The sequence below is a fragment of the Manihot esculenta genome, chromosome 1, assembly GCF_001659605.2.
Source record: "Manihot esculenta cultivar AM560-2 chromosome 1, M.esculenta_v8, whole genome shotgun sequence".
NCBI classification, from domain to species: domain Eukaryota; kingdom Viridiplantae; phylum Streptophyta; class Magnoliopsida; order Malpighiales; family Euphorbiaceae; genus Manihot; species Manihot esculenta.
The window spans coordinates 30,009,948-30,022,045 of NC_035161.2; the positions used below are offsets into that span (position 1 = coordinate 30,009,948).

Below are 12,098 nucleotides of genomic sequence, written 5' to 3' on the forward strand. Positions count from 1 at the left end.
CATCAAAAATTATTATATTTTTTTATTAATTAATTATTAAATATTTATAATAGTATAATTTAACTAATTTAATTAATTAATTAAAATTCTTTTTATTTAAATAAATTACGTATATTTACTACGTTAATGTTAATAGAATTATACTAATAAAATATAAATTACAAAAATAATTATATATAGATTGATATGTGTATATATGTATTTATAATTATTATGGATAGTTATATATATATATATATATATATATATATTAGTCATTAATTCATTATTAAAAATTTATAAAAGTATAATTCAACTAATTTAATTCGTTAATTATATTTTATTATATTTAAATAGATTATATTAAACATTATTTTTATATTAAAAAATAAAATTATTATATAATATTATGATTATTTAATATTATTTTAAAATTAAAATGCATGTTTTATTAATTTGATATAAAAATATTAGTATTATATTAAAAATATTTAATCATTTCGTTCAAATTTAAATTCTATTATAAAAATTGAAAATTATACCGAAATTAAAATTAAAAAAAATCGATAAAAAAAAATCGATATTAAAACCGAAAACATATAAAATGAAACTATACCAAAATTTAGTTCGAATTCTGATTCCAAAAAATTCAAATAATCTACTTTCGATTTCCGAAATATTCCGGTACCGCACACTACTAAAATTCACGTTTCAGACCATTTCCAATTTCTTCTCATGTTAACAAAATTGAGTGTAATGGGTGGATGGTTAACCGGCCAAAAGTTAAGCTTGACATACTGAACATAATTAATGAAAGATAACACATTACAAAAGTAATTTTCAAATCTAGAATAGAGGAAAGAAAGAAGAAGAATGAGATCCTCAAAGATTAGTGGCCTCAGCTTCTGTGCATTAAGGCCACTTAAAGAGCCAAACTGGCTCTTACTCTTATTTCTGTTACCACAATCTGTTGATTGAAGCCCTGCATCCTCCTACTAAAAGGTTGATGTGCTATGTCACCCCACTTTGAGGGAAAGGTGGGTGTACCTACTGAATTGGGACACTGCTTGCTTAACTCAGGTCCCATATCCTGTTCTCATAAATAAGACTCATGTCACATGCTGTAGGATACACCCAAGTCTTCACTGTTTCCTCAAGACTATAAGGGCTCATTACAGGTAAGAGAAACAATGATTTCTCTTTTAGTCAGATTTCTTTTGCCATGCTAAAGCCGGCACAGAACTTCACAAACAAAAATAGGTCAAAATCAAGAGTCATAAATTATTACCTTGTCTACCCTAAAAGGAGGGATCATTCAAACACAAATTGGATAAAACATAATAGGAATGTTTATGTTTTGAAATTATCTACAAGTAGAAGCAATGACCCTTTTATTGGCTAGTAGACAGACAGAGAATTTGATAAAAGAAAATCTAATGGCAAAATTGCTACATATGGTATTTTACATACATTGGTTCCCTGATGTTGTTAGGAAAATGCAACAAGTATTTGCTAATTGATACGCCTTCTGTTAACACATTGTGTGATAACAAATCAAAATAAACTACAACCAGATTCAATCATGAAGAAAAGGTAATCAACCAAAGCAGGAGTAGTCATTAAATTAAATGAAAAAAAAAAAAAGAAGCAAAATCCCCCAAGTCACACAAGGATAAAAATGGTTGTGCAGCTCTCTTTTCCTGATCAAACTACATCTTTGTCTTATTCACAGATAGAAAACAATCACATTAACTATAGTTTAGAAGGGAGAAGATGCATACCCTCAACAAAAACATATGGGAACCATGTCAAGATCAATACTCACAGGACTTCTTGTCAAACTTTACATCCAGGTTGTCTAATGTAAACAGAAGCAGTTTACCTTTCAAATGCTCCATAAGCTTGTAAACTTGCACTTCTCTCCTTACAAGCTCAGGATTATTTTCCAGCCAATCCTTCGCAAAAACCAATCGACTGTTAATGAAAGAACATTCAATTCAAATCATTTTCTTTTTCCTGTCTTATTTTTTTGACTTTCATAAATTTTATTTTTCTTTTATTTTTTGCTTTCCAACTCAAGAGACAGCGTTTGAAGGTGGTTTGCTGTCTTGAAGGGATATTACTGTTTCAAAAGCACCAACCAAGGCCTTAACCTTACTTTTCCTGGTCTCAACAAGCTTACTAGCTGTTTCTTCAATCACATTATTAAACAGGCCCTGCGCGTCTTTCTTTCCATGCAGATCTTGATGTTTCAAAACCACCTTTTCTGAATTAGGCTTCTCACTGTTTGCATCTTCAGCTCCTCTCCTCTTGAAGCTTCTTTGGGCATCAGCTTTGAGATTTCGGTTCTCCTCCAACATTCTTCCTCGTCTGAATTTGAGCCTCCTAGGACCATTATGATTAGTCTGAACTTCAATCACCTTTCCTCTCCTGAACCGTAATTTCACAGGTTGGTCATCCTTATCCTGAGAAGGAACCATCCTACCCTTCTTGTAAAATCCTTTGTGTTCCCGTTGCAAAGTATCAGCCTCTTCCATATACTCGGTTTCATCAAATTCAGAGAGAGGGTCATCTTCTGCTTCAGTTACAGTATACTCAGATTCCTCTTCATCTTCTGCATTATGAGATGGAAACGTTGGAGATTCTGGGAGGATAGGAGAATTGGCTGATTGAACTGGAGGTGGAGATGATTCAGCAGAATGATTTTTATTATGATCAGACTCCAAATTTTTGTTTTCAGTTTCTGTCTGGATGACGTACAATGTTTTCTCTTGGACCACATCATTATCATTGTTAAGTCCTTCAGTGGATTGGTCGAAATCAGCATTCTTAACATTGGCATGCTCATGATTGGCCTTGCCAATCTTGTTCTTATTCTTCAGAGGAGGTGTGATTTCTGAACCTCTATGCTTTCTTGCTTTTAGGCTTGCAACCCTACTGAGAGAAGGCTTGAGGGACAAAGACCCTCTTGAGGATGCCAGTTCTTTCACAATTCCAACACCGGAAGTTTTAGGGGACAACAAAACTCGCGGAGAAATTTGTAATCTGGGAGAAGACTTGAGAGACAAGGAGGCTCTTGCGGATGCCAGTCCTCTTGCATTTCCACCACTGGAAGTTTTAGAGGACAACAAAGCTCTGGGGTGTGTCTGTTCTCTCTTTATAGCTATTTTTGATGTCACTATCCTCTGCCCTCTTTTACTGTCTCTGTTTTCTCTGACATTGAATACCCTTGAAGAATCAGGAGAAGATACTTTCAGCTTTGGAAAACTAACCGGTTTAGCAGACATGTTTTCTTCTTTAACTTTTGATGAAAAATGTTTCAAAGAGATGTCCGGTTTTTCAGAAGATGATGATATTTCCTGCTTTATTATTTTTGGGGATAAACGAGTTTTAGATTCAGATGAAGCTCTGAGCTCGACCACTGATGTCTTCTTCCTCTGCTGGGTTGATTTCTTCCTCTTCTCAGCCCAATTTTCACTTGATACTGAACTTTGGCTGTCAACTGATCTTGTTAACATGTCCTTTGCCACTGTCTTCTTCTTGGCCAGAACTTCCCTCAACACAGGACTTTGCCTGTCAGCTGACTTTGTCAACAATACCCCTGATGATGCCTTCTTCTCAGACACAACTTCACTAATTGCAGGAGTTCGTCTGCTGAGTAATTTTTTTGATATTTCCCCCTTCATGATCTCTGGAGTATTTGGTGGAGTACTGTGACCAATTTTGTGCTTATCCTTTGATGTCATATTTCTCTCTGGCTGAAACTCTACTGACTTTTGTTCATCAGGTGGTTTCTTTGCATTCCTCCTTAGAAATGGAGGCCTTGCTTTCTCCTCAAATGCATGTTTCTTCCCATATTTACAGAAATCATGACAGGAACCTGTAGAAGCTCGGAGATAATGAGGAAGAACATTATCTCCACTTCTGGAAGAACCAGCATTTCCTATGGAGTGTCTTCTTGAATTACTTACATCTGACTCTGTTGAATTGGGGGTCACTGATAGAGCAATGCTCTGCTTTGCCATCAATTAGGTACAAAATGGACAGAAACGATGGATGGAATACACAATCCTGAAAACCAAGCATAGCCATTCATAGTGTTGGATTTGGATTATTAATGCAACAAAATTCAGAAAATTAATATTAATATTGACAAGAAAAAGAATTCAACTAGATGCATCCTAGCCTAAGACATTGGAAAGTTAAAAACAACTTCAAACTGGTCCAAATTCTCATCCTCAGCCTGGTGAGAAGAAACAATCATGTAACTCTTGAGATCAATATCAATTCATATGCACCATTGGATGTTAATAATGTCATTAATACTGAATTATTATCACAGTTCTAATGAGGTGTGAATTAAATAAATTTGTGATAATTTTACAAGGTTTGAGATAGAATATAGAAAAATAACCAGAACTCCTCAAATAATTCTATTTTTTGAACTTAAAATATCAAAACTCTAGTGATTATCAGGATGTCTAGTAAAAATCTAAAGCAAGAATGGGGGAAAATGGAAAGCGGGAATAATATGGTTGTGACCATTTTGACGGGAAAATGGAAGCACCGTCTCCTTTTGGATTGGATCAACTAAAAGCCAAATAATCAAGAACTGTGAAAGCTTTAACCAAATGAGTTAGCTATCTACAAGGGGGAATGAATAACAGCCTGAAGCTAAGTTCACGATAAATTAGTATAACAAACAAATTTTAGTTTAGCATATAAATCACATCATTGGTCACAACTTGTATGCTAGAACAAGGAGATGGAAAACTACCAAAACTCTGAAAAGTCAATTACAGAAACCTTAGCAATCATAACAGATATGCTTGAACAAGCTGATTCAAACAAGCGAATAGAAAACTGAAATTTATCTCTAAACACCATATGCTTCTAATCACTTCTCACCATATGCATTAGCATAACGGCAATTAGGAGAATTTATCTCAGATGCAAATCAATATATACCAAACAGGCTACAAAATTAAAACTCCTAAATCTTATAAAACTCACAACACAATGATTATCAAACTAAGAACAGAGAAGAATCCAAATAAGAACGTAACTAACATAAAAAAAACCATATCAAGCAAAATTCAATTTACAAAAAAAATCGAAAAACCAAAAAAGAAAGAACAAGTGGTAGAACGCACCAAAAACAATCAGTACACAAAAACCCATCACCAAAATCCCATTTTGAAGCTAACCCATTTGGAAACAAGAACCCACCTTGCTTTCGTGTGAAAGGAGAGAGCTTTAATAGAAAGAAGTAAAAGCAAGGTATCTGTTACCTTTGCTGTGCCAAAACTTCAACTGTCCTTTACCAGAAAGCGAAGGAAAAAGGTAACTGAAATCTATGGAATCAGGTTTGCTTCAGTCATTGATTATATATTTTGGTTGAGGAGTTGAGAGATCGTGCAAGCAACTGTTTATGAGTTATCGGAGTTTGGTGCGCTATTATCTGCTAAATACGCGTTGGTTGCAGGTTTCTTTATATACATCTGGCGGACTACATAGAGAGAGAATATTTGTATTTGATATTTTAAATTGGTTTTGTTTGGAAGCCAACATCCACCAAACCAAGGAATGGATTGAGGGAATCTAATCAGGATTACAGTTTCTAATTTAATTTGGCTGAAAGAGGAAAGAAGATTATGTTTTTTACTGTTCAAAATCTCTTAATAATTATTAAATTATAAAACTAATCTCACATTTTTTTATTATATATATACATACATTAATATCAATTTTTTTGCTATTAATCCTATATATTATTTAATTAAATTATGAAAATAAATGTATAAAATTATTTTTTTTGAAATGGTATTTTATTATGTTATATTGTTTATTTTTTAACTTTTATTTGTGATTAAATAATTATTAATTAAATATCATTAATTAGAGTTGAGATAAATAATTTTATATTTTTATTTCATTAAATAAAATTGAGAATTTAATTTTCATCGATGGAATAAATATTTGTTAGAAACATTTTGAAGAGTTATATATATATATATAAAACTACTATAAAATATTATCTTTGTCTCGCAATAATTTTAATTTTAAAAATTATTTTTATTTCAAAATTTCAATATATTATTAATCGGTTACTTTTTATATTTATTCTTATTAATTTTTAATTAATTTAATATTAATATATGAAAAAGTACAATCATTTAAAGAGTATTTTAATTAAATTATTATAATTTTTTATAAAATTAAAATTATTAATTAATTTTATTAATTTGGGTATATAAATTTTAAATATAATTACATTTACACATTTAGTTTTATAATAAATATATCTAAATAAATTTGAGATTTCAGATCATCTCCTTTAATTTCTATTTTTTAAAAAAAATTAATATAATTATTATAAAATTTAGACAATATTAACTGAATCATAAAAAATTATCTAAAATAATGGGCCATAAATAGTTAATTAAATAAAACGAGAATAATAAAAAGTATGTCAATAGATACTTAGTCTTAATTAATTAATATTAAAATGAGAAAATAATATGAAATTAGATATTGGATAACATCTGCTAATGACTTTTGTATATAATATTGTTTGGTCGGTTTCTAATAATAATAATAATTATTATTATTTGAGTTGTTTAATGATTTACTCATTTGTTAATCAACCCAAACTAAGAATCAGTCACCCATGTTATCAATTTTTTTTTAATGTTAATATATTTATCTAGTTATTATTATTTTTTTCTTCCTTGAACAAAAGAAATGCCTTTCTTGGTGTGTCAGTTTCCAATTCACATAGTAAAGTTGAATAGGCAAAATTCATCAGTTATATATTACAAAGACTTGGCATTATATCTTGGAAATTTCATTGGAAACTTCCTTAGATTAATTACCCAATTATTCTTCATTCTTCCATATTAAACCAAATTTATTTATCCTACATTTTTTAAATATTTTTAAAATTTAATAATAAAGAAATATCTTATATTGTCATGTTTGTTGGGCAGTTTTAGGATACTGTTACTCAAAAGGAAAAGGAAATTAGAAGGGGTTTGTGCTTGGAATTTGAGAAGCTTAAAGTGTGGAGAATTGGCTTTTCCAAGATAAAGCCTTTGGCTTCCTTTATGGGGAAAAGGTGATGTTTTTCTTGAATCATTTGTCAAATGGGGAACAGTGAACATACAAAGATGGTTGCATCAATGTATTGAAGCATGCCTTAAGTTTATGTCAAAGTTATGGGCCAAAAGATAAGAGCAGAGAGAAAAAGACAATTGAGAAATAAGAAAAAAAAAATAAAAATTCACGTTGGATTCTCTCCAACACCCACTCTCTCATGGCCCATGCTTCAAATCTACCATGTTCTTCAGTCTTGATTATGTTTGCAAAAAAGTCTTCGCCCCACCAAAGGGAGGTGGTGGACCACAACGAAACATCAAATTTCTTCTTCTTCAGTTACCCTATGAAAACAAAATTTTAATTTGAAATTTACATGATTTTATAAAAAAATTTTAAATTATTTTCTTAAACAATAAATTATATTAAACAAAGAGTTGATATTTTGATTTTTTGGGCTTGATGTGCACTTACCTACATTTGTGCTCGTGTGAGAATGAAATTTCAATATAGTTGGTGGCTTAGTTGGGGAAATGACCCATGACCCTCCAACTTCCAACCAAAGTTTTAGGTATATATAATATTGTTTAGGATAATCAACTAAGTTTATCCATAAGAAGAGAGGCTTTCCTCACCAAAACAAGGACTATTGTCATTGTTATTATTGTACTTGTTCATTAATGGTTGGAATGCAATGTTGAGAATTTTAAAAAAGTAAGAGATTATTAAGAAAAGAGCAGCTTTTAAACGTTTGTCCCATTTATAAATATTCACTAAAGCACAAAGCCACAAGCAAAACAAGCACCCTAAGCATGCTGCTGCTCTTTCTATGAGGAATTTGCATATGATTAATATCAACAGACAAGGAAGAAACGTGTTAATGGGGCAGAGAATATCATCACAGCTAAGCATTGCAAGCTTTTCAGGCCCCCCATAGGTGAAATAGATGCATAGAATATTAGAAACTTAAGGCCTTACCAAAGTGACCCCATTGAAGGTCCTCCAGCCTGCAACTACTTTTGTTCTTTGCTTCGTTGGTAAGTTAAAGCTGTTGGAAATCAAGAGTACCTGCTTTAATGAATCTCCTTTTCCTGGCAAAGCATTAGAAGAAGAAAATAACTTTCTGCTTTATTTTTTTACCTTATGGGTATCATCAATCCTGAATATCTAAACACTTGTTGGCAGCAAAATTCAAAGCTGTACACTTTTTCTATTCATATATGAACGTGTTATACAATGATCATAAAAGTTTTTTAAGTCGGTGAAAATTCTGTAGCTAAATTTTATATGTCATGCTGCTCTTTTTCGCCCTGAGACGGTCTTCTTTACAGCTCCCACTGAGACTAAAAATTGATCGAGGGATGATAAAGTCTTCATGTCATCAGGAGGGAAGTAACTGGCAGCCTTTCCCATAAGTGATGTGAAAATAAGAGAAAGTGAAGGCCAGGTAAATTCACGCTCACCCAAAAGGTCATCTAGGAAAGCAAATGCTGCTAAGAATTCAGACCCGCCTGCATTTATTGGACCATCAAAATGAGCAGGGATAATTCTCTTGAATCTCCAGTCGCGGGCAATTCTATCGATCCAATCCCTGACCTGAAGTTTTAACAAGAACAAAGATTAGCATAGTTTAGAAGAATGTTAGCCATACTGAAAGGCAACATTTCGGATAAAATTCACAACATTCCTTTGGTTTGACAGTTATGACTCATAGCAAATCGTCTCCAGACACTATGGTTTGTTTATAATCATGTAAATCAACGGGTCTACAAGGAATTTTGCATCAGAATCATTTCTTACCTTCTCAGGCACTTTGCTGAATACTAGAGTCTTTACAATAGGGGATACAATCAATTTCTGTGACATTTGAGCAAAAGTAGCATTAGGTTCCAAGAGATTGGATGGTCCAAGAAACAATATCTGGAGAACCATTCTTTCCCACCCTGCACCAAAGACCAAATTTCTTCATTTTCTCCATAATAAAACAAGTTCCCTCTCCAGTCGCACCACCAGCATACTCGGTTCTAATATTGGAACTGGACTAAAGGACTGACCTTTTTGACGGTTCATCGGATTGTCGACAACTGGTTCCTGAGGCACCTCCTTTCCTTTACTCAGAAGTTTTACAGCCAACCCATTCTTTGCTGATGCTAACAAGGATTCCTTGCTAATACATTGAGGTGGCTTTCTTGGGACAAAAATCACAGCATCTGTTACTAATAGTGTTCTTGAACGCTTATGATAGAAAGCTACCTCTACATATGGTCCAATTCCTGAAACAATCCACAAGAAAATTTGTTTGTAACATATTCATCCCAATGGAGTTTGTTATGGTGAGCAATTAATTTTCATACCAACTTCTGGTGAGCTTAAAACTTTCTGTTCGATCTCATCAGCCCATGGAGTAGATAAATCTTCATCTTTTAAGGTTTTGGCACGAAAAATCCCAAAAAATTCAAGTGGCAAGTTCAGTGGCCAACTCCATTGCCTTGGTGCCACCCATATTTGGGCCCGTGGAAATTTTCTTGAAAATGGACCAACAAAAATTTTATGCTCATAAGCAAATGTAGGCAGGATAATGTATTCTACTGGAGCCCCCAACTCCTTCACAAGCTGGAATGAAAGACCATTTGTTAGAGGCACCCAAGAGCAAAAATGCAGACCAAGCAGAATTAATAAGAGATGGAGAGCTAAAGTTAATAGAAAGGATTAAAAACTATAAAGAAAAATTCTGTTACTAAACAAATTTGATAAATCACAGAATATCAACCTTATGAATACTAGATGGTGTTTCTTTCAGGTCACTCTTAGGCAACTAACAATTGAGGGGCTATTTTATGCCCATTTCTTAGTTTCTAACCTTTAAGAGGGAAAATTAGGTTGTATTCATATTAAAAGCAGGTACTTCATATTGTTGACTGCATGATTAAACGAGAAGTTCTTGTTAAGATCTACCACCCTGCTGTGATAATTCTTGTATGATGATGGTCAGATCTCCTTCTAAAGGCTCTGCATTATGTGGATGCAGGCCAAAAGGTAATACTGATCCTTTGTGCACATCACCTCTAGGTAAAATTTCCTGCCATAAATTTTCAAACACGAGAGAAAAGAGGGAGCGAGAAGAAGAAAAAATACACAGAAGGCTTTTGGTTTGCCTGTTCTCTGTCAGAAAAGTTGTGTTTTGATTTCTAAGCTCTGTTCTTGGGAAGTCCTTAAAAGGATCATCTCTGCACGCTCAAATGAAGTGCAAGCCAAATGTAGTAACTAACCCAGTAAAGATTAAAATATATAATAAACAGAGATTCAAAAGTATATTTGATTTGAAACTTTGAAGGCCTTACTCGATGGTGAATTGCAAATTAAAAAGAAGAGATCGGCACAAAAGTTGTGATTCAAATGTCGTGAAAATAAACAAAAAATCATAGGTGCACAATTTCCAAATGGTACTGCAAAACTGACTATTTAGTATCCTCGTTAATGGTTAAAGTTGGAAAACAAGATAGAACCTGAATACACTCCTTGGTTGGAGCAATAGGTGCGTGGACCCATAATCCTCCAGTTTTCAGTTTGATAACTGTCATTCGAATGTTTGTTGACACACTGCTGAAGCCTAATGCTTGCTCTTGTTCGAATAGCCATATGGAACCTTTCACTACCTAAGACATACATTAATAGAAAAAAAAAAAAAAAAAAAAAAACTTTATCAACTGAAATAAGAAAGACAGAACTTGTATTTACAAATCATATTAATTTATAAAATAAAAAATTGTCCTTAACGTTACTTAGTTTTCTCCTTCAATCAAATGAAACTCTTCTTACAAACCCACCAACAAGTTGACAACACAATCAATCATGTAGAAATCACATATAAGTCCTATCTTCTAGCTAACTTCTCGGGGGTAGTTTGTATTGGTACATCCTGTGGTTGTCTATACTCAGCTGTTCTTCAATCTACATTGAATGAGCCACAATGTCATACATCTCCAGTTCAAAGACACTTTTGAAGCGTAGATGATAACATAAAGCTACTGTGTCAATCAAGAACTCTAGCACAGAAAGGAAAGGAAATGCAACGCATATCCAGTTTGAAATGATTTGCTTCTCTCACATTCTTACCAGGGTATGTGAATACAATAACTTGTAAGTTTGAGCAATGGCACACAAAATACATAGCATCTGAGAATTATAATATGGAAAAGATCGGAAAAAACTGCCTCAGAAAAAGGACCAAAATAAAGCCATTACCTAGAACTACAAAATTATTCTCCATCTTCCCAATTCAAGCCATATATTAATAATAATTTATGGGTTAATATAGATAAAAGTGACAGCAGTTGAATTACAGACAAAAGACATTTGCAAGAATGTTGGTTCAATCCACAGACACATTTTAACAACAATAATACATGCAAAATTAATATAAGCCCATCTGAAACCTACCAACTTGCATATGGGGAAATAAAGAATAAAATGACAGATTAATACACTAATACAGAATAAGATCACAAATTTTCTCTCTAGTTATGAAAATTTCAATAAGATGGAGACTAGAACTCCAAGTGAATGAAATTACAACTTGAAGATAAAACAAAGATACTGACCTCAGTCCTTATAGTACGCCTGTTGAGGAAAGGACCAAGAGGAAAAGGAAACCCTGTAAAGTTAAAATAAAACCTGCCGAGACTGGTGCTGTCGGTGCTAGTTGCGGAGGGGGTACTCCTTGCTGCAGCCACCACCAAACCGACGTTATCCCTGCTTTTATTTCTGGGTTTTAACGGTAAAGAAAGACCCTTCAAGGAACCACCGAGAAAACTAGAATTTGATTCTTTAAAGGATATTGGATTCTGCAAGATGGTGGATTTGGGGGAGGAAATGGTGATCCCTACCACCATATTTTGAAACTGCTCTTGTTTTTACAATAAACCAGCAAGTTTAAAGCGAGTGGGGTTAGTTTGAAGTTTAACAGAATCTATAGTTGCATCTTCCGTGGCTGCGGCTGTGACACGTGCAGTTCTGTCTGTGTC

General features: G+C 33.1%; 2 protein-coding genes across 9 annotated transcripts; both read right to left on the reverse strand.

Annotated features, from left to right (window-relative positions):
* Positions 1-1,649: 1,649 nt before the first annotated feature.
* LOC110630419 lies at positions 1,650-5,474 on the reverse strand. Of its 3 annotated transcripts, none has more exons than XM_021777925.2 (2): positions 5,271-5,474; positions 1,650-4,050 (listed from the first exon to the last, which is right to left on the reverse strand). In XM_021777925.2, the coding sequence occupies exon 2, from the start codon at positions 4,002-4,004 to the stop codon at positions 2,055-2,057; it is 1,950 nt and encodes a 649-aa protein (XP_021633617.1). In that variant the 5' UTR covers positions 4,005-4,050; positions 5,271-5,474; the 3' UTR covers positions 1,650-2,054. The 3 variants fall into 3 exon arrangements, with proteins under 3 accessions (XP_021633617.1, XP_021633633.1, XP_021633625.1); XM_021777941.2 differs by having other exon boundaries at positions 5,209-5,474; XM_021777933.2 differs by having other exon boundaries at positions 5,133-5,474.
* Positions 5,475-8,176: 2,702 nt separating this feature from the next.
* On the reverse strand, positions 8,177-12,024 carry LOC110630441. 6 transcript variants are annotated; one of them, XM_021777959.2, is made up of 7 exons: positions 11,676-11,989; positions 10,857-11,025; positions 10,581-10,730; positions 9,429-9,687; positions 9,129-9,347; positions 8,875-9,017; positions 8,177-8,670 (listed from the first exon to the last, which is right to left on the reverse strand). In XM_021777959.2, exons 3-7 carry the CDS (start codon positions 10,653-10,655, stop codon positions 8,365-8,367), a joined length of 1,002 nt encoding a protein of 333 aa, XP_021633651.1. In that variant the 5' UTR covers positions 10,656-10,730; positions 10,857-11,025; positions 11,676-11,989; the 3' UTR covers positions 8,177-8,364. The 6 variants fall into 6 exon arrangements, with proteins under 6 accessions (XP_021633651.1, XP_043812883.1, XP_021633643.1 ...); XM_043956948.1 differs by having other exon boundaries at positions 10,902-11,025; positions 11,676-11,823; XM_021777951.2 differs by lacking the exon at positions 10,857-11,025 and having other exon boundaries at positions 11,676-12,024.
* Positions 12,025-12,098: the final 74 nt, after the last annotated feature.

Excerpts from the sequence above, each read along its gene's own strand:
- LOC110630441 (XM_021777951.2), bottom strand. The coding sequence starts at position 11,966 with ATGGTGGTAGGGATCACCATTTCCTCCCCCAAATCCACCATCTTGCAG. Across the intron at positions 9,688-10,580 it reads CAACCAAGGAGTGTATTCAG|CTTGTGAAGGAGTTGGGGGC; the intron begins GTTCTATCTTGT and ends CTTTCATTCCAG. Across the intron at positions 8,671-8,874 it reads TCAGCAAAGTGCCTGAGAAG|GTCAGGGATTGGATCGATAG; the intron begins GTAAGAAATGAT and ends TTAAAACTTCAG.
- LOC110630419 (XM_021777925.2), bottom strand. The coding sequence starts at position 4,004 with ATGGCAAAGCAGAGCATTGCTCTATCAGTGACCCCCAATTCAACAGAG.